At 37.7% G+C, this 26,889-nt stretch overlaps 2 protein-coding genes across 3 annotated transcripts in view; one reads left to right on the top strand and one right to left on the bottom strand.

Annotated features, from left to right (window-relative positions):
• Positions 1-11,372, top strand: themis2 (thymocyte selection associated family member 2). The gene is made up of 6 exons (XM_077206290.1): positions 1-146; positions 1,529-1,669; positions 3,588-4,013; positions 8,154-9,325; positions 10,738-10,846; positions 10,974-11,372. Exons 1-6 carry the CDS (start codon positions 50-52, stop codon positions 11,054-11,056), a joined length of 2,028 nt encoding a protein of 675 aa, XP_077062405.1. The 5' UTR covers positions 1-49; the 3' UTR covers positions 11,057-11,372.
• rpa2 (replication protein A2) overlaps positions 11,229-26,889 on the bottom strand; it is a 24,022-nt gene continuing 8,361 nt past the window's right edge. For both annotated transcript variants that reach the window (XM_077206357.1, XM_077206346.1), the window contains 6 exons: positions 26,755-26,868; positions 25,695-25,769; positions 25,455-25,571; positions 20,746-20,868; positions 20,378-20,472; positions 11,229-11,555 (listed from right to left, as the gene is read on the bottom strand). In XM_077206357.1, coding sequence (XP_077062472.1) covers positions 11,468-11,555; positions 20,378-20,472; positions 20,746-20,868; positions 25,455-25,571; positions 25,695-25,769; positions 26,755-26,868 — 612 coding nt within the window. In that variant the 3' untranslated portion in view covers positions 11,229-11,467. The remainder of the gene's footprint in view (positions 11,556-20,377; positions 20,473-20,745; positions 20,869-25,454; positions 25,572-25,694; positions 25,770-26,754; positions 26,869-26,889) is intronic.

The following is a 26,889-nucleotide window of genomic DNA, read 5'->3' on the forward strand; positions in this document are numbered from 1 at the left end:
TGTGTGCAAATAGCAGATCAGTGCAGTGTGTGACTGTCCGCCGTGAGAGATGGGAGACCTCCAGTCCTTGCGAGTCTTTATCAACTGCCTGGATCAGCAGTCTCTGCCCCGCATCCTACAAGTCTGCTCTGGGGTTTATTTCCAGGGTATGTTTCATGCTTTTATCCTATCTGCATATTCTGGGTGACACTTTTTCAAAGGGGGAAAATAAATAAATAAACAAGCAATACCTATACTAAATCCTTCGGTTCTTCGTTCAGCGTTTTGTCAAGGCTTCCATGTCCGTAATTGTATTTTGCATAGTAATTGTTAATTATTCCAGTTTTGTATATTTTAACCATCATCCTTTTGTAAAAATAAGGAACAATAATGGTCTTAATACTCTTGTTCTTTGGAATTGATTTGATTGTTTTTAAGTTTTGGTCCCCTTGCATGTGAAACCATGAATTCACAGCATGTTTTATCTCACTCAGAAGTGATTTGACATTTGTCAGTTGTGCCATCAATTTACATTTATGTTCACACTTCAAACTAAAGTTTTGTTTTGGTGTTATAAAAATGGCTGTGAGGTCCCTTTGACCACAAACAGGACATGACCCTTTTTTTCTTTATCAAAGTGTTTTAAGCATGCGCCTTCACTACCACTTAATATGTGACCGATTTCGGTTTAGTAGCCTTTTGTCTGCATTGCATCAAAAATCAATAACTCAAATCAAAATGAACAAAAAGACTCACACACACACACACACACACACACACACACACACACACACACACACACACACACACACACACACACACACACACACACACACACACACACACACACACACACACACACACACACACACACACACACACACACACACACAAAAGAAGATTGCTCATGACTGCATAAATCCTGCATTAAATCAGTGGTTGTCAGCTGTTTTCTGTTTGTCAAATCAAATGTATTTGTTATACAAAAATAAAAATATCCTTAAATTCCCAAAATTAAAATCTTGGTTTTGAGAATGAGGGCATGTCTCATGACCGGTCCTGGTTGGGATCTGCCTGTTATAGGCTTCTAAAGTGACAGATATATTTGCACTAAAATATTGAGATTGATTAGACGCCTTTGACATCAACAACTAGAAATTATTGTTTTCTCTTCACTTTTAAAAAATGATAAGCCTGTTTTTTTTCCTATCCTAATTATACACAGAATTGTTTGATTTGAATAGTTTGTTTTCCCCTGCTGCAACAGATTTTTGGGTTGCAAAATTTTAAATCCACTGCTTTAAATAAAGAGAATGTATATTTGAGCGACGTACAATATTAAAAATGACATACAAAGGCCTTCAAAAATAAAATAAAATCAATACCACATAAGGAATTTACTTTCAGAATTCAATGTTATGAAAAAAACGGTCTGACTTCCTATGCCATGTTTGACTTTGTTTTAATAGGGTCAAATGTTGTCGGAATAAACTTTTAAAATGAACGCAGATAGTTATGCAAATAGGACATGATGATGTGTTATTTTCAGGGTCTATATATGAGCTTTCCGGAAGTGAAGTGTGTTTATCTACTGGAGATTTGGTGAAGATCATTGGCTTACAGCTCTTGTCTGTATCTTGTGAGGAGATTGACACTGGAGCTTCATATGAATTGCCTACTGACTATTCAGGTTAGTCTCTAAACAACAGCAATACACACAAACTAGAGTTGATTTAAATAACTTTCTGTATTATTCAACATATGGTTACATTAGCAGAGGTGTAAAGTCCAGGTTCACAAAGTAAAAGTCCTCCTCAGTATTTTGTTCCAATCACCTGGATTTGCTAATTAGCACAGTTTTTCAGCCAGGAGATAATTGGGCTTCGTTCCAGCCCAAAATCGTCATGCCCTTCACTCGCTAACTTCCCTCCGTCTCGACTCGTTCACGCGGATGTGCGTCATTGCTTACGTTGCAGGAGTGCCCACTACTGGCGGAAACTGCAATGGGCTGAACTGGAACGTCCTAAGCCCTTGATCATTTGGAATCAGCTATGGAGTTGATTTATTATTTACAATTTTTTTTCCCTTTAAGAATTTGTTTAATGCAACATCCAAATGTGTGTTTGGGTTGTTTTATATAAAAAAAATCTAATTAATATATCATAGAGTTGTTATCATAGGTGATGGTGATTAGACGAGATCTGCAGTGACGTCACAATCGTATTGCATTGTGGTATATAGAGCTGCCTGAAGTGTAAAGTCGTAAAGTGTAAAGTGTAAGTCGGTCAAAATCGAGGGAACGAGGGTCTGTCCATATAAACTTCCCTCGTCCACTTCACGAAGTGGAACGCACTTCAAAATGGTGGCAGGGATTCCCCCGAGGGGAATTGCTTAGGGAAGTTCGCAAGTGCGTGTCTTAAAGTGGACTGGAACGCAGCGTTAGTGAAATCAGCCGGCTAACTTCATGGGTGGAATAAACATATGGCAGGACTTTTACTTTCTGACCCCTGGACTTTACACCTCTGGTGAATAATTGACCTGTCGGTAAGCCCCGCCCCCCTTAGTTACTGTTGTGAACTCGAATAAACAAATGGAGTTGCTAACTGTCATTCAATGGCAAAGCTGTCAGTGTGAAAACCCCATGCCAAAAGTCCCATGATGTTTTTGATCAATTATGGACACAGAAGGACCACCTCTCTGGTCGAGCAGCATTCATGTGGGGTTTAAATATGCCATGGAGGGATATATAAAATATTTTAAAATAGATATGGTGGGTAACAAGATTAATTTGGAAGTGAGGGTATACAGATCACAATGTAAACGGAAGAAACCTCATGTTACGGTCGTAGATGACAACATCCAGGATCAACACTGTTCCTGTACCGCAGGGTAAAATTAAATTAATTTACATTTAACCAGTTTAATATAGAGAGACATTGAATTGTAGACCAGTATGTACATGACTTGAGAACAGTTAGCTATTTAGGTTTGTACGTTAGCATGGACTCACTAACTTTAATTGTAACTTAATTAGAGTATGACATGCAAAATTAATGTTTTCGTCTTCATTGGGATTGGGGTTGAATCCTTAGGGAACCAGGTTAATACGCCCACATCATTGGATTAATACACAGCTTAATCCAAAGCAGACATTTTGCTCTGTCTTGTTTGGGTTTAGGAAATGGAATAAAGTAAACCCCATTGCCCATCCTCTCAGGATACCTGGAATCAGTGTTACAAGTAACATCACATCGTTTTACCATTTTTGTAGCATAAACACCATCAAACCGGTGATAGCTTTGGATCTTGCAAATGTTTCTTTATGGCGCTGAAACCTAAAGATGTCCGAGTTCCCCATGCAATTGATACTCAACTGCCGTTGGCTCATCTGTGTTCGAGGGGAGGGGCTTACCAATAGGTCAATCGTAAGACCTTTTGGCACGCCAATTATTCCAACCTACAGATACCCACACTAGTCTCTCCATGAATAAGTCATGATGCTAGTTCTTCAACTTAAGCTCAAGGTGGCTGTTGTCCTATAGACAATTAATTTCTAAACCAAAAGCTAGAGCAAGTTTATTGATTTCCCACAATGTGAATCTCTCTAGGCCAGTTCAGACTCGTCGCTGAGGACCTCCCGTACAATGCAATAGAGGAAATCGTTGGTCTGTGTCCTGTTGGAGTGGACGCCTGTGGCTCCTTCGTCTTCACAAGCAGAGAGGAGTTGACTATAGACAACTTCACAGTCCCCGCAAGACAAGAGCTGACCCTGCTTTCAGTGGAGGCCGCTGACAATGGAGAAAGACTTGCACGGTGTCATGTGCTGGGGCAGAACAAGGCGTCTGCAGAGATACTCCTTCCTCTATCCCTCAAAGGAGAGTTTTATGAGAACGAAAGTGACCGTGGGTTCACTCTACAGGAAATCATGTCATCAGCCAGGCTGATCTGCCGGCACTTCCGCAGCACAAACATGAAGAACCGTGGAGCCTTGATGGTTTTCAGCCCAGTGTATGAAATTAGCGCCATTATGCATAGTAAGTACAACAGTGTTACTTTACTTTAGAAATCTTGGTGCCACTTTATATTAAAGGGGTCATGACATGGTTTTGTTTTTTGGTTTTATTATGTTCCCTCAGGTGCAATTATAGTATTACTATAGTTTTTTTGGACAAAAACCTTTTAAAATTGAGTGATTTATGACCTTTTCCCACCCTGTTTCCCATCCTCTGATTCAAACAGTCTGTTTTGGCGTGTTTCCCCTTTAGAGTTACATAACAGTATGTAACTAACAGTGTTAACGCCCACTGTTAACAGTGTTAATGTCCACTGTTAACAGTGTTAACGCCCACTGTTAACAGTGTTAACGCCCACTGTTATGATTGGCTAACGTCAGTGCTTACACATAAATTATTAATGCCCTAAAAAGAACGTACGGATTCTGTGGAACTGTTTACATTAGTAGCGGGTGCTGCCGATTGCTGCGTGCGAGGCGATGGCTCTTGCAATGATACAATCCTATATGTTTGCGCCGGAATCCGATGAGGAATCAGAAGAAAATTAACCATCACCACAACAACTAAGAATGGATCAGCCCGTGGCCACATTGAAAGTGTGAAACTATTTTGAATTAATATGTCATTTGTAACCCGAGACACTTGAAAACGGGTTATTGTTGCGTAATCATCCTATAATTTGCAAACAGTTGAACATTATTTGTCTGGATGGGTCGGTCAGTTTGACATCCTACATATTTTAATACGGGGCCTGCCCTGAACATGACGGACTCTGAAAACAATATGCAAGTAAACTAAGTAAAAACACTGTGATTATTCATAATGAATGAAACTGCAATTAATGTTTTAAAAAGTAGTTTTAAGATGAAATACATTACTTACAGTGTGCGGCGTCGTTTTTGGGCCTAGAATAGTCGGCACGGTCTGATCAAGCAAACGTTTTCTGGCAAAGCCAGCATCATACTGCGATTTATTCTCAAAACAGTCATCCTTGAAATGTAGAGAAGACAGTTTAAATTAACACTGCCGTGACTGGGACGTCCGCAAAAAATAAACTGCAACCATTTTTCCCTGACGTCTGGATCTTTCGGCAGCGTATTCAAACATGTTGTTTGTCCACAGCCAGGAACAGCACATCTGCGTGGCATCGCGATATCCTTGTAAACAGACCCACTCGCTGCACGTCGACTGAACATGTGTGAGCGAAAACATGTGATGATGCGAAATGAGGCGTAGTCGTCTTGCTCTTGAGGCGGTCATATGCAAACGACTGGAACGTCACTTCGTACCGTGACGTCACTTTGAACCATGGATCCCAAACAAACTGTATTTAGAGCTTGATTAAATAAATTGTTCGTTTATAATGGGGAGGACGTCTTAAGCTATGAAACTTGCAGGGAGTTTTAATGGTAAAAAGACCTCTAATATACCAAAGGTCAAGGCAAATCTGGTTTCTCATGTCATGAACCCTTTAAGTGGCTTTAAGTACTATGTACTTACATCGAAAAATAAGTACAACGTACTTTTTGTGTTCAGCTTGTATTGAAAAACACTTTTGTATGCTATTGAGGTGTGATACTGGTAAAGTTAGGGTCAGGTGTGGTGGTATGGGTCGGTTTAAGGTTGGGTTAAGGTGTAAAGGAAGGGTCAACTGTGTAATTACAAATGTAATTACATAAATTAATTACAGCTGTAATTACATTCAGGTATTTTCAAAATATAAGTACAATGTAAAAACACGTATGTACACAAGTCCATTGTATCAAATTATTAATTTAAATAAGTACATAGTACTTAAAGCCACTTAATATAAAGTGGGACCAAAATCTTTGTCAAGTCCTTTTTCCTCTGACATGGTGCAGGTGCCAAAGCCAAATATGTAACTGTCCAGAACACAGAGTGCTGCAGTCTTGACAAATTTCTGTAGGCCGGTGTAGTGACACATTTATAAAAGATACTTGAATGTCCTAATTGAACTAAGGTCTACTACTGGCTTAATCTAAGCCCTGTCTGTGAAAGCTGAGGAAGAGGTATTACTGATACATTTAATGTCATAGAATAAAACGTGAAAACATCCCGAACTTGTGTTCACCACAAACCTTATTTCAGTCATTTAATCAAAAGCTCATTGACTTCAGGGCAAAGTGACAAAATACTAACTAATTTTTCCGGTTTTAGCATACAAAACTACGTCATCCTCCCACTACAGGAAAGGTAGTTGTGGGCCAGAAAAATTGGCCCAACACTTACCCACAAAACCTTCTGGTCTCAAATAAGGAACTGCAAGTGTCTCAGACTGGAAATCTCCACTAAACGTTTTCTAAAGAGCCGCAACTCATTCTAGCAAGATATAAGCAAAAATAACTAGATTACATAAACCAGATTCCTTGCATTAAAACAAACACTACCAAGATAATTCACTCATTAATATGAATGGGAGAAAATTCAGCATGCACAAATTCTATCTCATTAAAAAAGAGCCAATCTTTTAAGAAACTCTGGTTCCCATAGAAAAAGTTGTGCCATTGGGACTGCACATATGCATTGGCTGGACTAACTTGCTAATTGAGGATAAATATTTATGGCATAGTGCATATCAGATTTTTCTTTGTTGTTATTTTTGCTGATTTTGCAATATGTTCTTTAAATGTGGATTTGGCAAGCAATTTTTGAGATTTTGATATTGCCACATTCAAGTAAATAGGAAGTTCCCTTCCCCTTCCCTCCCTTTGATTATAATCAATGAAGTAGTCTGAACTGAAAATGAGTTGCAATTACTTCAGTTATATCTTTCAACGTTGCATCAAAAGCATCTTGTCATTTCATTAAATTATTTTTGAGGCTAATACATGTACTCAAAATTCAAGCACTCATAAAGTCTAATGAGCACAAATAATAAATGTAGTAATGTGATCAATTCCTGTACAATCACTGATTGGCACGTTAGTGGAAGCATTGGCCGGTTCCAAGAGAGGTTTGCAAATAGTCCAACACCAATAGGTGCTTTTAAGAAACTAGACACCGGGGTGGTTCCCCGAGAACTAACCCTTAGGAACATTTACCTGGTTGCATTCGCACCGCCAGTAGGAACTCAGAAGTGATGTAAGCCACACTTGTTATGACTTTTATTTTGATGGCGCTGACAACGCCAGAGCCTGAGCACACAGCGCTCGCATTCGTGTTCATTAGTTTACGATCTGTCTAACACTCCTGTCTTATATAAGTTATTAGATAGAACTGTTATACATAGAAAGTAGACCGTATGTGAAAAGGTATTAGTGTTTGGCGTGTGGTTGATTATCCGATCCAGCAGAAATACATAAACATGTTTCTCTTGGTCCCCTCAAAGTTGTGTTGGATTTTCTCCTCAGCGTAAAGGTTAAGAGGCCCATCTATCACTGTTTTCCATGCTCGTAGAGTTTGTTTTTGGAGTAAATATACAGGCTATAATCTGTTTTAATCTTTAATCTTATAATCTTACTTTTTTTAAAATGATGAGTGCTTGTGTTTCGCATGCGTTCAGTAACTCAGCGTACACTAACGTCACTGGTAGTTCCTATAGTGTTTAGACCCGACTCTGAAGCAGGAACTACATTAGTTCCTCCAAAAGGAATTCTTAGGACTAAAATCGTTCCTAGTTCCTGTGGTGTGAAAACGCCAAAATCCTGGTACTTCAGCCAATAGTTCTAGGAACTATGAAAAGGTTCCTCCTCCTCTAATGAGAACCACCCTGTTGGAGTAAAAGGGCAATCAGCTGTCACTCAATCCTGCTCCTGGAGGTCCACCTTACATCGCCTACCTAATCTAACACATTAGAGCCAGCTACTCAAGGACTTTGGCTTTACCTGAAAACTACAGGCTGGTGTGTTGAGTTGGACTCCTCCAGGAGTGGAAGGGAGTACAAAGTTCAGAGCAGGGGTGTCCAATCCTCCTCCTGGAGGGCCACTGTGCTGCAAAGTTTAGCTCCAATCCTAATTGAAACACCTGGACCAGCTAAGCAAGGTCTTGAGGATTACTAGAAACATTTAGGCATGCAATCTAAGTTGGATCTAAACTCTGAGACACTGGCACTCCAGGAGCAGATTTGGGAACCCCTGTCATACAGGCTTGATGCATGAAAACAGTCCTGGAATAAATGATTGTTAATGATTTTACATTTAGTGAGGAAGAACGTGGTCAAGTTCCCCTCCAGCCTGGAAGTGGATGTCCAGGACGTGACAGAAGAGTTCCATGATTTAGTGTTCATACATCCGCTATCACTGACTGAAGTTGCAAGTCAGTCAAAGGAGTCCTTCCCCACTATGGCAGAGATCCTTGATAGCCCAGAAGGAGATCAGTTTTTTAATAGCAGCTGGTTCAAAGAACTGCAAAGTGGAAGGCAACTCGTGTTGCATGGGTGTGGCACAACAACATTGATATTAGCCTCGACTCCAAAGGGAAAGAAGGGAAAACAGTACTACTTCATCTCAGAGAGGTATGGTGGACGAATGAGAAGAAGGGCCCGGGAATTCGGATCAGTGTACGAGCTATACTTGGCATCCTCTCAGTCTCCAGGTTTGAAGGTTAGCGTGACTCGTTACTGCGAGGCGGAAGAGGAAGAGGGAATTCCTGCGCTCAGCGTTGGCGAGCAGCTAGAAGTGTTACGGATGGATGGACTCAAGGATAAATCTAGAGCTGCTCAGAAAGTAGAAAGTCTAATTTGTAAACGGACTATGGAAGTGGACGACGAGGATGATGAAGAAGATGAGGAAGACGACAGTGAGGAAATCTCTCTGCCACTGTTTATGGCAGGTCACTTTGTGGAAAAGCTTTCAGACAACAAGAAGTATAAGCTAACTGATTTAATGAGCGGCTCTTTGCCTCTGGATGTCAAAGTGGTGACTCGGGATAAAGACCTCGAAAAAGATCCCCTGATGGGATTAACAGCACTTAAGCTTGAGGAGACTTTCACAGAGGCCGTAGTATTGGCAAGCCTATCAAATAAACCAGAATGGTGTTTTGAGTTGCCAGTACGTTGGTTACAAATGTCTCTCTGTTTCACCTCTGATCATCTGCCGTGGTCCAGTGATGAAACCCCAGAACTTCATATAGAGACGGTCACTGAGGTGACAGAGAAATTCTACTATGAATATCACAAACTCATAAGCAAAACTGAGGAACCCCCTCCTCGTCCACCAAAGCGGAAACCATCCAATTCAAAAGCACCTAAGAGGTCCCCGAAGCCCAAAAATGTATTACCATCCGTAAGGAGCAATGTGACCGAACAACTGGACGACCTCTCGCTTCATCAGACAAAGGGTAAACGGCCCCCTGCCCCACCTGCGCCAGATGATGTAAGCACTCACTTTTATTTACCCAACTAATATAGAAATGTAGGAATCAAACAGTAGTGGTTTTGTTACATTCTCGGATAAGCTACAACAGGATTATCTATTACAGCATTTCCCAAATTCCCCTCTATGGTTAATGTTTATCGAAAAATTGATTGCTCACCTCAAGTTATATGGCCAAGTTAACAAGCACAGTAATCACATTTTTTTTAAGGAATAGTTCACCCAAAAATGTGAACTCCATATGAATTTTTCTGTGAAACAAAAATTCTGCTGAATTATTAACATGCTCTTTGCTTTACAATGAAAGTGTTTGGGAATGGACACTGTCAAACTCCAAAAATGACAAAGCACCGTATATATTGTCAGTGTTCGAGTGGTCTCAACACTCTTTTCAGTTTCAATATCAATAATGAAACCTGATTATATGTTGTTGTTGTTATTTTTTTTTAGAAACTTTAGTTCTTCATTACTTATTCATACATGTCCACAGAAAATTATGTTGTGAATTCATTTTTGGTAGTATTGTGAACATGTCTGTGCATCATCTCCACCGCATTATAGATGAAGAAAGACATTTCTACACAAAGAATCATGTAATAAAGCAATTAATAATTACATTTTGTCAGTGACAGAAATGAACTTTTTCATTAGGGGCTGATATTCGCCCCCTTAAATTGATTCCCAGGAGCACATGGCATAAGTCAATTGAAATCAGTATCAACAAAATCATATTTTCATTGCAAAAAGCTGCATTTGAAGTGGCATTTAGATGTATTTACAGACTATTTATTGCAGTTCAGAGGGCAAGGGTGCATTTTCACAGCGACTACAAATGCATGGATTAATGCTAGAGGTTGTTTTAAATAGAATTTTAATTAGAAAATATGAAATGATGGGAAAACAGAGAACAGCCACATTTTTTTAAAAAAAAATTGCAACTGGTTCCAAGAACTACAAAGGAAATAATTAATTCAGGAATGAAGCAAGCGACTGACTTGTCATTGATTAATTCACTAAACTATTCCATTTAAAGCGGAGACAAAGTTCAGATACGGCTTAGGCATTGCACAAACTGTATTGACCACTTTTATGGTGCTCTTATGTCATTGGAGATAGTTTGTTTCCTAATTTTCATTGTATGAACTATAGCATGGAATTCATAATGAAATTAAAAAATGCATGTTTGGAACAACATTGTAAGAAAATTATGAGTTTTCATTTTTGGGTGAACTATGAATTTTTCTCCTAAGATGGTAAAAACATAAATCAGTCCTTATAAAGCCTGGTATGGTGACTATGTGTGTATGCATACTGAAAGGAAAAAAATAGCATTGTGTTCCTCTTTTCTTATTGGTTAAGCTGACACAGCAGCTTATAAACTTGACTCTTTTTTTCCTGTGCAACTCCCGCAGATTTCAGATCTGCCCCCTCCAATCTTGCCTAGGAAAAACCCATCAATAGCAGAGAGCATCAGTATGCCCAATATGTATGTGAAAGGACCCACGAATGCACAAAATGCAGGTTGGTTTATCTTCACATTAAGATATTTGATACTTTCATGATTTTTAACATCTTTGAACAGCAATAACAGGGAGCTAAAATATGTATGATTTTATTCTGTTCTTTTCTTTCCTTCCACCAAAAAAAGGAAGGAAACTCTCTGACTCTGACCATGACTATGAGTCTATCGACGACACATTTAAAAGCCCGCATGAAAGCCTTTTCTATTAGAACAAGGACACTTTGTATTCATGTGAACAAATGAATACAGCTACTGTCTTCATAACATGAAGTGTAAAAAACTCAAAGAATTCAAACTTAGTACAAGCCAATTAAGGAGTCTCCACAGCACAAATATGAAACACTTTTCAATGTGTCTAAATACTCAAAGTTGTGCCAATGCAAGGTTTAACAAATATACACTTTAATGTAAATTAGGAAAAGTCATTTGTACGGCTTACTCTTTAGTACATGCTGAAATGTAAAGAACAGAATTAAGTTTGTAAATGTGTATGCTTTTATTAAAAAACACCAAAAAGAACTGAAATATATGGTTATATTTTTTGCACTGTTTTCCTTGAAAACTACATAGATAAGAAATGGGCTTATTGAGGTATGGTAACAGATATGACAGAAAGGTAATTAGGCTTCATTGTCTGTTGATCTGAAGTGGTCCTCATCAATGGTGGAGAAAATGTGTCCCTCGTTGCTCAGAAAGTCCACAATTTGCCTGTAAACAGGTAAAGAGAAGCGAGAATCAAACAGCAGTTAAAAGGACTTTTTGTGACAAGTTGAATGTGCAGCAGACCGATAAGAGACTTCATTTATCTCCTTTTTTCAGTTCCGATTCACTTTGAATGTCGGCTTGGGTTGTGATATTTTATTTTAGATGGCTTTTGCACAAGACTTAGTCTTAGTTCAGTTATCAAAAAAAAGGTGTTGACAAGTGTTTTGCATATTGTGAGCTGTGAAGCATTTGGTGAGAAATGAGTAAAGTTCACAAATGAACAAACCTGTGTCTGAAAAAGCCTACTTCTATAAATGGTATATAAAAGCTAGGGTTGGCATGGCACTTCATTTCAGTAGTCGGTACCAATACCAGTCAAATGTCACGGTTCTCGGTATCAATTTCGGTACCATAGTAAAAAACATTAAATAAATTATATTAGTTCATTTTTAATGCTATTAATGATCTTAGTAAGTAAGTAAAAAAGTAAATAATTCATTAAAAAGAAAAAAAGAAAAGGCATTCTAAAATAGGACTGAAAAAAAAAAAAGAAACAGACTATAGCATCATTTTACAGTTTGTACAGTTTAAAGTGAGCAGCGCATGAAAACAATGGAGCGGTTCACACCAAAAGCACTCAGGGCTGTTTAAGGTAATGCTACATCTGCTCATATCTTCATATAGAGCAGTGCATATCAGTATATGACTCCAACCCTTCTAACCAGATTTGTGATAAGATGGTTTATATATATATACACATAGACATACACACACACACAGACATTTAGCATTAGGCCTAATAATGGGCGAGTGAAGCTGTAGGAAAGTGGGAGTGTAGAGGGCGGGAAGAGGGGAGACAACAACCAATAAAACACACCTGCAACACACTCATTATACAGACACATGAATATTAAAATATGACCACAGAGTGAAAAAAAAAATGGATTTGAGTCTTGATGCATTTTACAACTAGGGTTGCACTGGAGTGTTTCTCATGTTCTGGTTATAAAACCACAATTAATGCTCTGTTTTGTACAACTTTCACCCAGAAACAAAAACCTGCCTTTAAATTTGAAAGAAATAAAAATGTGACATTTATTGTGATAATTATTGATATCGACTGATAATGAAAAATGTTGTCATGATCATTTTTTGCCATATCGCCCAGCCTTAATATAGCACAGCATAGTTCAAGGGTTTAAAGTTTGTGCGCAAATTCTTCTTCTGTTTGCATTCAATTCTCACGGCGTCAGGCACAGAATACACACACGTTCATGCAGGATAATGCACACTTCAGAAGATCTCATAGCTCGATTCAACCGCGTCTGCAAGGTTGGTGAAATTAAATTATTATTAGATATTCAACAATTTGTTTAACGAATTACATAAAAGCATATTTGCTGAATGCTGACGGTAAATGAGAAAGTATTATAGAGTTTGCCTTTTTATTACCAATGATATACAATCATTTCAAGTGCACTTATTCCAGCACTTACTAGATTAACGATCGATCAATCAACAAATTAAACTCACTCATACTGTCATAAATTACTAAAACGTCATTCGAATTTGACAAAGAATCAATTTTCTTGTCCCTAATAGTCAACATAATGCAGGGGAAACTGTAAAATGAACTGCAGGAGTACTAAACTTGCATCATAAAATTACAACACTAGAACTATAAATGTATGAATTAAACTCACTGAGACTGTCGACAGTTTCTTTTCCATGCATCATTTTGTTATATCCATATATGTGGTTACAGTCAAATCATATAAAACAGTGAAATTGTCCTCGAACTCTTCTGTCTTGCCTGCAGTCGAGACGTTGACGTGAGCTTCACTCAAAGGCTTCTTTCCTATTGGTTGTCGCTTGCGAAAATCGCTTCTCATTTGCATAAAGTTGAAATTTCTCAACTTTTGTCGCTTGTCTCTTGACACGCCCACATTCTGTCGCCAACGGTCAATGTCGCTCATTTCGCCGGAAGTCGCCAGCGCTCCATTGAAATAAATGGGATCATGTCGCTTTGTCGCTGCGTGTCGCTGGCGGTGTGAACGGGGCTTTAATGTTATGATTTGTAAAACTAAAGTTTGAAGATGTAGGAAAACTAGCACTTTGTTGCAAACAGACAGACATGAAATAACCACTATAACCAGGAGATGACGGAGCACTTATTGACTTTTAACATTTGATATTTAATAAGAGTAGGGTCTTAAAAATTGGGTATTTGCACACTATTTTTGTTTTTTTTAATCTGCATCTCAATTCAAGCTCAGTGCTTTACATTCTGATTTCCGAAAAAAAACAAAAAACATGTAATATTATTAGTAACTGCACTTATTAATGCAAAATAACAGTAATTTTACGATTACATTAACTTTTACGAAGTTATTAATTCATTTATGAATAAAATTCCCCCCAGCACTACCAAACCTGTATTACTTCTGAAGAAAGTGGTACCAGTGCTACAGCTCTCAAATGATATCTTATAATCAAACATCTGTCTTTACTGCACAATGAATGTCTTCTTTACATTGTGTTTGCTAACGAAGTGATTCGAGAGCGAGCAGAGCTCATGCTGAAGAAACGCATCTGATTGGCTGTTGCGTGTGACTGGATACATTGCTCAACGTTGTAAAACAAGTTGTAAAAAGAAACCTTTGAAGCTCTTCACAGATCGCTAACACAAAAACACGTTTGAAAGCAGCCGCCTATCACTGGTGCTCGCTACTACGGTACCACGTTGATACTTCAATTTTCTGCAGTTCCAGGAGTTCTGGTACTTTTGGAAACCCACGCAGTACATATAACTAGGGCAGAAACGATTCATCGAGTTACTCGTTTAACTCGATTACAAAAATTCCTCGAGGCAAAAACTCTGCCTCGAATCCTCGTTAAATTCCTATGACGCGCACTATACGCGCAGGGATCACACCATAGTGCGTGATACATTTTGAATTTAGTTGGCGTGATGGCGGAGAGTAAAGATGTCAAACTTACAAACTTAAAAAGGACAACAAGGTGCAATGTGTCTACTGCAAAGCAGACCTGGCATACCACAACAGTTAGACTTCAATGATTCAGCATCTGAAACGAAAACTTCCACTCCGTGCTGTTTCACCAAGCGTCGCTGAAACAAGGTAACGTAGCCTAAGCCTATACATTGATGTTTGCTGATTTTAATTCCATACTGTATTTGTAGCGATGTCGTGATGCGGTTTGACTAGATATGTTTAGCTTTGATGTTTTTAAGTAGTAAATGCATTCACGTTCAATTGCTAGAGAGTAGGCTATAGCCTAAAAAAGGAACCCCTTCACACACACACACACACACACACACACACACACACACACACACACACACACACACACACACACACACACACACACACACACACACACACACACACACACACACACACACACACACACACACACACACACACACACACACACACACAAGTCAGACCAATTGCGGCATATGCTTAAACTTTTATGTAGCCACGCAACAATAATTTCAGCATGCATTCACTGTATACACCGGTCTTGCACTCTTTGCGAAACCTTGTTTGTATGTCTATGTGTTTGTATTTGTTTGTATGTATGTTTCTATTGTCTGCCAAATAGTTACAGACAACAACAAAAAACGAAACTCCCCAGCCTGCTTCTCCAAATCCACTCGTACTTTTGGGGAGTTTGTATTCATAGTTTTACATGTTATACATGTTTTACAGTAAGTTAACTGTATTGTTATATAATTGTTGGCACTGGCCCTTTATTAACACTAAATGGGTAAAAATTGCAATAAATAGGCTTAGTTTTGGAGCCAAATGTTGGAGTTGGAATAAATACCTGTTTTTTTTGTGAGAAATAAAAGCCAAATGCTTGATCATTTTACAGCCACATCATTTTTGTTATGCATTATTTGTTTTGGTTGTTTAAAAACACACAAAAAATTGTATCCGATTAATCGATCGATTAAGTGCTAGATTAATCGATTACAAAAAGAATCGATAGCAGCAGCCCTACATATAACCAAAGACCCAGGTGACCTACTGATCTGCTCAAATCCTTAAGTGCGTCTATGAGGCCAAGGGTGAGGATTTCTCATATTAGTAAACTACAGGAAACAATGGCAAATGTAGTATGTCCAAATTGCTACAGACACATACTTTATGAAACTGTACTTTATTAACGGTTGATAAAATTCATGTGATTTTTCACATACAGCTTATCTAACACCTCAGTACAAGAAAATGTCACCACGTTTTTATTTCTGTTTTTGCCACATTACATTTACTAAAAAATCTTTTCACACACACGTTTTTCTGGCACGGATACTGTATACCGCAAGACGTGTATACGCACATTCGCTTCTCTGCTTAAGCACATTGAGATGAGCATTTATTTGAAATCTTACTTTAAAAAATGCAACCATGAACATGCAAACAAATCATCAATAGTGGGTTCCCTTTTGTGATCATTAAAGGGGTCATGAACTGGATGATTTTATTATTGTACAATGTTTACCTGGGTACGCTTATAATGTTTGTATGCTTTTTACATCAAAATTTTTAATAATTTCGAAATAAAGGCATTTTTCCAAGCCTGATTTTAGCCTCTGATTTGAAAGCTCTGTTTGAAGGGGCGTGTCTGTGAGAGACTTCAGTGTAAATGCCCACTGCTGTGATTGGCTGCTGTGAGACTTCAGTGTAAACGCCCACTTCTGTGATTGGCTGCTGTGAGACTTCAGTGTAAATGCCCACTTCTGTGATTGGCTGCTGTGAGACTTCAGTGTAAACACCCACTGCTGTGATTGGCTGCTGTGAGACTTCAGTGTAAACACCCACTGCTGTGATTGGCTGACATGTTTGCATATGAAATAGCTAGTATTACATGTGGAACTCTCTCGAAAACATTTACTACATTTTTACTATTGCAGCTATCGAGATTAACGAATCGTGAGAAGTTTTTAGATCTATTCCCATCACATGAAAGGTTGCAGTGATGAGCATTGAGGAGATGACGGTCTGTTGATCGCGTGAATGAAGAGATTTCATCATTGCAACGCAATGTCTGCACTCTCACGAATGCTTTCACCAAATAACAAAGCAAGCACAACGTAAATACAGTAAGAGCTTCACTGTGCAGTGAAACAGCATTATTAATTTCATAACGAGTTTGGGCAAGTGTCCAGATAAACTTGCGCTGTGTGATTGACAGCTTGGGCGATTGGAAAGGGATCGTTCTTTGATCGCTTTGTGTCTAATTTAATCTCAGTTTAAACTGTGATACTAAGAGAAACGACGTGAAATTGATCGTAACAGTATTGAACGATTTTGAAAGATAACCTGTCTGAACTTGAATTATACATCACAAATCACTGATCACAGATCAGTCATTAAAATAAACATGATGACTTGCACGTTTGTGGCTTTGCTGGCAGATCTGTGTCGTTGAAGTCTGTTTGGAAAGCTTGCGCCGAAATTGACCAAATAGTTCAGTGAAATGCACCGAAAACAAACAAATATGCACTGCTGAGACATTCACATTGTTGAGAAAAAAAACCCCCAAAACAATATCCTAGCATTAGGATCGTTTGGAAGGGAATGGTGTCGATCTTTTCTCGTTCTCATTTCACTATTCACTAACGCTCCAGTGGGCGGCGCTAAAGACGCGCTGATGTAGACGCAGGCGTTGATATTCTTCTGCAAAGGCGGTCTTTCACCGCTCTGTGACGTCATAAGTCTCCACTTTTTAGATCCTGTCGTTTTCTGACCTTGGTTTCAATAAAAAGCAGTTTTTGGAATAACAAGGAAGTTTCGAAACTTACAGGGTATCTTTATAGTATAATGAACTCTTAACGGGCAAACTGTTGTAACCACTGTTTCTGTCTAAGAGGTCCTAAATCAAAATAACATCCACACAGCCGGGGTCCTAATAATGCTGGAGAGGAGTAATAATGAATAATACATTTTCCTAATATGAATGTAATTATGACTTAAATGAGAGAAGAAATGATTGCACAGCATTCTCTACTGTTATCTTGAGATAAAGATATTTGAAATGGTACGAGCTAGAAACATCATTAGTCATCAAAATAAATAATAGTTTCGTAGCAACATTCAAAACTCAGTGTAATTGTTTAGATTATGTGCCCTGATGATCTGTGCTTAAGGTTATTTGTGTAGCCAGTTCTGTTAATAACCTAAAGATGCCTTCTGGGTGCGCAGATAGATTTGTTGCAGTGCTTATTTTAGATCATGCCAATCAATGTGCTGTTTCTCAAATGATCATATCATTTTAAATGTATAAAATCGCATTTCGGCGACTCCCTTCCTCAGGGAGAGTAGCACAAACAAACATTCTCATAACATTCATTTAGTAAGTCTCATGATTAGTTAACAGCGGACATGTGATCAACCTCTTATAAAGTATTGAACATTCACTTATATATCTAGTTTCCATATTCTCAATATTACAAAACTGCATAAAAAAAGGGTCTAGATTGTCTTTTAATCCTGGGTATTTCAATGCTTTAAGTTTATAATCCAAAAACACTTTAGTTTCATTTTTGTTCTGTTTCCTTTCCTGATTTTCTAACTTATATGATCGATACCTTGAATTTTAAGGATTGATGGATTGCTATTGTTTTATTTAAAAAATGTTTAGCCATGTAAGGAATAATTGATTCCGGGCCGTTGAATTATTAGAAAAATAATGCACACCCGAGGTGGTAATGCGGTCACGACGCGAAGCGGAGTTGCACCTCGAGTGTGCATTATTTTCCTAATAATTCAACGGCCCGGAATCTATTATTCCGCTTATACTACAGTTACCACATCGAAACATTGTTCAATGATGTATTTCAAGACGTTTGTCAAGTTGTTGTCATTAAAACGCTCTTATGTGTAGGACTAATTTCTTACGCATCTAATCCCGAGCCTCCGTTGCTAAATCCAAAACGTCATGTTAGAGTTAGTAACGGAGGTTTGAGCCACTGATAGCAGAATAATGCTGGGGACACTTGCTGAAACATTGTAAGACTGACTGTTTCCATCGACTGTAGCAGGTCCTAAACACCGACTATGAACACAGACTGAACGCGCTGAACACGCGTTTGGGCATGATCAGTCATAAGTATCATAAGTATTACATTCATAACCGGCCTAAGAGTAAGTGTGTCCCCGGCTTTATGCAGTTATTAATGCAGTTATGAGAGAGAGATATGTTGCAATAATCAGACAGAAAAGCATGTGCAATATTAATTATTATTTGTTTTATTTATTAATCAATATTATTATTTATTAATTCAATTCGTTCATTCTTTTATTCTGTTATTGACAGTAGACTAGCCTAATAAATGAAACACGTAGGCCTATCAATAATTATTTATTTGTTATATTATCTGCAATAATTATGAAAACCCTTGCAGCAGGACTATCAATTTATTTATATATTCAGTTTAATTTTCTAATGATTATAGATAGGACTATATATTTATTTATTAAAATTAAACTGCATGTTTCCATTGATTGTAAAGTTAGACAATGAAAATTGCAGATCAAGCGCCTGGGGCTGCATGTTTTTTCTTGTATCCTATTTTCCGTTATTACGCGAAGTGATATGGAGCTGTAATGCGGTCAAGACCAGCCTGGAACTACTTTAGCCGTGCGTTTCCCTGGAAATAATTGCACACCTTCGTCATCCAATCAGATTCAAGCATTCAACGGACCTGTAGTATAATCTTTATTACCTCTCGTAATTGCATATTTGTGTTCTGTCAATCAATCTTGTAACCGTTTACCAACGTAAAAGACTTTGCAAATAGGACATTCTAATCTATAAATTACATGGGTGGTTTTACAATTGATAACATGCTTAAAGTCTCCCTGTGGTGAAAATCAAGTTTTTAATGTTGTTTATATGTCTATGTGGTGTTTTTAATATGCTTTAAGACAAACCATGTGTAAATTTACATTATTGAAAATTTGAGTATTTTCTCCTTAAAAATGCAGTGAATCAAAGACATGGTTTGAAATCGCTGGTGTTTCTGACATCACAAACTACCTTGTAACCAATCAGATCAACGTGTGATCGTCAACGAGTGGATCTCTCAGCTGAGTGAGTGAGTGGAGGCGGGGCTCATTTGTATATTCATAGAACTGCGTACACTAAATGAGGCAAGAGTGTAGAGTTACATTCAAGCTATTTTAAGGCATGACAAAAAAAAATTTGAAGGGAAAAACAACTTTAAATATGTCATTTTGATGATCAAAGATGAGATAAAATGAGTGACTACACGGGTCTTTAACTGAATAAATCTAATTTGTATGTACATCTAAAAATGTTTTTCCTTGCACCACATTTTCACAATGATAATGAAACATCTCTTTGGTTTATCCGCTAAACAATTGCTTTCACAAGACTGATTTATAACGGTGAACTAATGTGTTACTTGTTAATGTCGGAACTTAAATTGTGTTGCTCTTATCACTGGGAAATCTGGAAATGTAGCTATCTCTCAACAAATCATCACTCTGGTAAAATACTATAATTTTGTTAAAGACAAATCCTGAAATACCATTCAAAGAAAATGGAGCTCAAGTTCGTGTGAAATAAAATATGAAGCTTCCTATGACACGCAAAAGAGGAAGCCCTTTCAGAGAAATGGAAATGCTATTCTCATAGCTCATTCGGGTTGACGGAAGAGAAACGGAAACTAAGAAAGAGGAAGAGAAAGGTAAAATCTCTTCTTTTGGGACAAGGTCCACTACAAAAGCTCTTTCTTTATAGAGCCACATCTCGTGAGGAGACGTTTGTACCTGATAACATTGACGCTCATGCTATTCAGCTTCTGCTTGAGGTCTTGCATGCTGATGCCTTGAGGCTCATGACAACTCTTGATCAGACCCAAAACCTGCACAAAAACTCAACATCAGCAAAACTCAACTCTAAACTTATGACACAGTCAAAAAGGGCACAGACAATGAAAAAGAATAGCAGAGCTGTATATAAAAATATATGTTATATTTAAGATCGAATTATATGATCAAATTATCTTTTGTGGAAGAAAAAGACAATGTAATGTCTGATATGTAATGCATGACCTCTAGATAACTATTTAATACATGTTTTTGTTTCAAATACATTACGTAATGTAACTCTTGCACAATGAGGCATTTTGACTCACCTGGTTCTGGTTGGCGCTCAAACCATTGACTAGCATACTAGCACCAGAATAGCTTCCTGCAGACCCTATGCTAGCCATGCTAGTATGAGACACGGCCAACGTATTCATCCCTCCGCCCCCTCCCTGTGAAGAAAGAGCATCTCTTATCAAACACAATCTAAACAAAACCATTAATGACATAGTGCGATACATATTGGCCAGGTTGATCATGGTATCCAGTCATAAAGATAGAATTAACTGTAATCAAATCACATTATAGATTAGTGTCTGGGAACATTACAGCGTAAAAAGACTGGTCAGCATGTTGTGCTTGTCAGTTTGGTCTACTACTACGCAAGCAAGTGTGATGCTCGTGCTGTGTTTAACGTCTGCCGGCTCGTATCTGAGGAACTTCATCTCCAGCTCTGGGAGTCACTCCAGCAGCATTTCACCATTTCATTTCAGAAAACTAACATTAGATAGACAGAAACTCAAAGGCCTTCACTAAAACCCACCAAAATAAAAGTTTGGTTTAAGAATTGTGGCAGACATATATTATTACTGTACATTTGAATGTACTTCACAAAGTAATAATCATTTTTTTATGAACCACCAGACCATTTTAACCATGTTTTCATTTAAACAGTAAACCTGAGTGCAATTCTTACTAGTAGGTTATTAGCATGCATATTATTAGTATATTCTGTGTTTATTAGTACTTATGAAGCAGATATTAATGGCATATTCTGCATGACCATATTCTACATCCCTTAATCCACCCAATACCTAAACATCACAACTACCTAACTGACTACTAATAAGCAGTAATTAGGAGTTTACTGAGGAAAAAGTCGTAGTTAATAGTGATAATTGGACCCTAATCTAAAGCGTGACCAAAATCATATTTCAAACCAAAAACCTAATTAGTGAAATTTGATTACATATGAAAAATTAATTAAATATTAATTACACTTCAAATATTATGAATTAATTTGATTACCACCGTTTTTGGGAATGATTTTGTATTAACTCATAAAACACAAAATTCAGAAAAATTGAGACTTTATTTGAAATAAATCAATAATTTGTTAAGTTGATTAAAGCCCAATTCAGAATTTTTTTAAACTGAAAACAGAATTAAGAAACGATAAAATTATTTCATGGGGCCCTAATTATTATACTATATTATATTATATTATGTCTGTCAGTTCCAATGTGAATATTATAAATGATTCAAGAGAGCATCTTAATCTCGGTCTCAGGACCCGATTCTGTGCTTATGTACCTGTACTCATAAAAATGCTGATACCAAAAAAATAAAAACCACCAAGTGTGTGTACAGTATAGTGTTTGTGTTCAGACAAAAATACAGACAACATAACAAGCAGAGATATCGGGGATTAAAGATGTATATGAAGTAAATGCATCTAATTAACAGAATATTAAGCATTAATTTAATATTTACGCCTGTATAGCCGCTGTGAGCGAGCATAGACCCCTTCTCATAGACACTCGCTGAAAGGTTTGTATTTGCACGGATGTCAATAGCAAAGAAAGTAAAACGAGGAACATATTAATGACGTTACTTCTAGGGCTGCAACTAACGATTATTTTGATAATCGATTAATCGGACGATTATTTTTTCGATTAATCGATTAATCGGATAGAAATTAAATTAGATTTTTTTTTATTATAACTAAATAAAACCGTAAATCAGGGTATTTATGTGTAAAAGTGTACTTTAAAAAGTGCAAAAGCCACACATTGAGTTTTACTAATATCAATATTTGCATTGTTTTTAATGATAATTGCTGATGGCAAGTTGACAAACATGATTATTGTTAAAAAAATGATATCCAACATATTATGTTTTAACACAATTTTTGTTAAAACAAATTTACACAGACATGTTGTTCAGATGTGAATATCTGAACTAAAAACAAACTAAAAAAATCTAAAATATATAATTCATTTAATTTTTATTTAAAATTAATTATATATAAGGAATATAAGGATAAAGAATATAATATATATTATATATAATATATAAAAGAATAATATAAGGATAAATTGATTAAATAAATATAGAAAGACTGAAAACAATTGTGTGAATGTAGAGCCGCAGTAGATCGCGTTTGAAAAACAATTAAAACTTAGTAGACAAATGCTATAAAAAGAGAACGGAATGGAGGTAACGTTACCCAGCAAGCTAACAGGCTTGAGTAAAGGACAGGAGAAATTATGCATTAGTGCACAAGCATTCGCTGAAAACCACTGAGTACAGTGACTAAAAAACAATATTTTACTGCTGCTGTTATTAACTGCCTTTATATTTAGTGCTTCTCTCCAATAGTATCCAGCTGCAGACCCGCAGCACCACCAGTTTCAGAACCCCAGCGCCAGAACCGGAAGTAAGGGGCGGAGCTTACATTCTAAACCGAGTAACGCCACCTATCGTTTTGGAGCGTAATTTGCTTAGACACGAAACGTCATTATTACACCGAAATGTCATACTTTATACTTATTATAATGATACATTAAGGTATAGTACAATAAGCATTTAAAACATTGATTTTGTGTAATATAATTCTATATAGTTATCCGTTTTATTGTATTATGAGAGTTACTTCCTGATCGTGAAAATAATGCTTGAAACTTATGGTCATTTTATATAAAATATACTTTATTTCACAAGAACATGTGCAGCATGCATTTTTCTTTATGTAAAATAATGTCAAAAATCTAAAAAGAGAGAGAAAATCCGGCATTGTTTTAAAAGAAACCATAAAAATGTACCGTACTTCAAATAATAGCCGAGTCCCAAATAGACGATTGTCTCTTTACAAGCCTGGTGTGGCTGCAGGTCTGGGTAAATATAAGTCATATTTCATAAATCACCTCTCAAATAGAGGTCGGGTCTGTTTTTTAGTTTCAGGTTGTATTAAATCTTCTAAAACCCGTCAGATCGTCCGCTTTTTGGCGGAATAGAATGACTGCTGCGCATGACAGGGCGCTTAACGAGCAGAGAGAGAGAGAGCCCCGGCCGCGCGCGCGCACTCTCACGTCTACAAACAACACGAGCACTGTCTTGCTCTTTATTTGTCACATACCAGTTATAGTTCATACAACGAGCAGTGACTCACTGTGTAATAAAACATACCCTAAATATTATTTAAAAGGTGCAACAATTTTTTATATTTTTAAATACTTGCAAAAATAACCATGCTTGTGTCATTGTAAATAATTCCGCCCCTCCCTCACTTCCGGTTCTGGCACTGGGGTTCTGAAACTGGTGGTGCTGCGGGTCTGCAGCTGGATATATCTCCTTCGCTTTGTAAAGACCGTTTTAATTTAACCTATTTCTGTGGTAGCGCTATTTTAATCCATCACTTACGTTGCGAGCGAACTGATTGCGCAACCTGATGCTCGAGACAAAATACAGACATCCCAAGATCCCGGAAGTCCCGGGAGTCTCCCGCATATTGATTGCGGCTCCCTGATGCCCGCGAATTAGTTCAAACTCCCGAAATCTAGGGCGCGCAAGCAAGAGCGTGCATGCGAGACAGAAGAGACTGCTCCAAACCGTGTAGCGCGCGCGCTCGGCAGAGCGCCTGAGGGAGAGAGACCTTGCGTGTGTGTGCGTACCAGTAAACGCTCCCCGTGACGTAAGCAGACCAACTAATCGATAATGACATTCGTTGACAACGATTTTCATAATCGATTATAATCGATTTTATCGATTAGTTGTTGCAGCCCTAGTTACTTCACAGTAAGGTGAAATAGGGGAAATCTGGTCCCGCTTTTTAAACCCAGTCAAAAGTCAAAGCACTTGATTCATCCTCGTTAACCACTTCGCTAAAACGCTCCCACACAGTACTTTTCTTTCTTTCCTTCCTTCTGTTATGTTTTTAATTCTTCTTTTTTACTTCACTCTTGGACCTGCTCCATTTCTGCCTAAAAAAGCGGCCCCCACGCAGTGTATATTCTTAAAGACTGCAAATTAGTGCCTGTCTGGCTGGCGGAAAAAATTACATTTTAGACATGCTCATATTTTAAAGAATGTAGTTAGTATTTTCGTTAATAATGATTCATCATATTCACCTGCGACCCACCCAAAATTAATCAGAATGTTATTTTTATTACTTGACCCGCCCGATCCGCGGATATAATGGCGATCCGCGCATCACTAATGCACACATTTAGTTTCAATCTGATTGATGAATCTGAATATAGTGTTTACATGAACCAAAAATAAAGTGATCGGGTTGATGTGCATCGGGTTTATGTCACAAGCTTCTGATCAGAATAGATTTTTGTGCATGCACACACTGCACAAATACAGTTTCTGCTGTTTGCACATACTATTCTCCTACATTGCTTCTTTGCTTTGTTTTAAAGAGAAGACTTCATATTAATCTATTTCAGGTCCTGATTAGGAGACGGTGAGCACATGAACCGTTATGCCGAGCATTTATTTTGATCAAACAGTAAAAACGCCTCTTCCCGTGCCCAAAATAAAGTGTCTGTGGTTGAGAGTATGAAGTGAGGACTGATGGGACGTTGTTCGGATCCACTTCACAGACGATAAGATTAATTATAGACTTAACAACAACTGCAGCTCGTTCCGCGCGTCATACGTCATTACATCCTTGTCATGCGTTTACATATTCTCTCGTTGTGTGCGAGTGAAAAGCAGAAGTGTAAGGTGGGCCAGGACGTGTTAGTCTCACCATGTTCAGGGGTTTGCCCAGCAGCATGTGAGCATTCACAACCTCCAGCATATGTGAAGAGACTTCATTCATATCCTCCAGCACTCGCACGCTAAACGCAACCAAAGACCGGTTATTCTGTAACGACAACCAAAGATTCAGTTTGACAGTTGGTGAAGGTGAAAACACAAAAATACAACAACTCTGTCCACACTTTCATATGTAAAAGCACTATAACGCACATTTACATTCAGTTCTGACCTGAAAAGAGCGGAGGTTGCCGGAGACCTTGACGTAAGTGCTTGGAGGAATGACAGAGTTATCCACACCCATGTCCTGGAGGGATTTAGGAATAAATATATGTAGGTTAACTTTTTGATCAGTTTCCATGATTTTTCCCCACTAAAAAATGACTTTTAAAGGGTCATGAAACACTAAAACAAATTTTTATGAGATGTTAACATATGTACAGGTTTGTACATCACTGAAAATTATGATAGCACTCATTATGCTTATTATTAAAGGGAAAGTGGTTATTATTTTTATTTTTTTCACAGCCATTTAATTCTTCCGGATTAAAAAGGGACGTCAAACCACAAAACTCACGAAAAATTATAGGTTTATGCGTTCATTTAGAGTGGTGATCAGTTTCTGAGCTTTTCTCTGCATTATATGTAAGAATTAACTCTCTTAATTCAATCACTGTGTTGTTTTATGAAAGATCACATTACACGAAGAAATTCAAACGTTTTCTTTCCTCTGGCTGTTCAGCTTTGTGGTGTTTTCCTTCAGACGTTTGCGTTGTAAGTGTGTTTCATCAGTATAATAACAGAAAAGTGTTCTTTGCATTTCCCCTACGATGCGGTCCGAGCTGGATTTGACTACCAATATGGAAAATATGACTATCAATATTTAATATGTAACCCACACATCAAGAGAGCGGTTTAAGCAAAGAAAACTGTGATGTTTAACAACACTCACAGCACAAATCATAGTTCACATATGTGTCAAAGCAAGATATTAAGGACAGATTTTATACACTCTTGTGCTTTAAACATGAACCAGCACCATGTATGGACGCATACCTCATCATGTCTTCTCTGAGTGTCTTTATCAAATCTGAGGTATGAACAACCATTGCTAAAACAGGGGGTTTCATGACACTTTAAAAATAATTTAATAGAGACAGACATTTGTAACTCATATAACAGTGTAACAAGCTATATAATCTTCCCTGACTTTATTTACTAATTTCTGTGGCCTGGAAATCACATTTCAATATGATTACAACTCAGAAACCCCGCTCGAAGGCATCAGGCACCTCTGTGTCGATCCACTGCTTGACGTCCATGGGAGCCGCAGTCATGTCGTCCACCTTATACTGGATGTTGATCGTGGATTTATCCGTGCTTCTGATAACACCAACAATAGTTACCTAGAAAGTGTCAGACAAAAC

This window comes from Siphateles boraxobius, unplaced genomic scaffold (assembly GCF_051911475.1).
Source record: "Siphateles boraxobius isolate OS27281-9 unplaced genomic scaffold, OSU_SipBor_1 12, whole genome shotgun sequence".
NCBI classification, from domain to species: Eukaryota; Metazoa; Chordata; class Actinopteri; order Cypriniformes; family Leuciscidae; genus Siphateles; species Siphateles boraxobius.

Excerpts from the sequence above, each read along its gene's own strand:
- themis2 (XM_077206290.1), top strand. The coding sequence starts at position 50 with ATGGGAGACCTCCAGTCCTTGCGAGTCTTTATCAACTGCCTGGATCAG. Across the intron at positions 147-1,528 it reads CTCTGGGGTTTATTTCCAGG|GGTCTATATATGAGCTTTCC; the intron begins GTATGTTTCATG and ends TGTTATTTTCAG. Across the intron at positions 4,014-8,153 it reads AATTAGCGCCATTATGCATA|TGAGGAAGAACGTGGTCAAG; the intron begins GTAAGTACAACA and ends TTTTACATTTAG.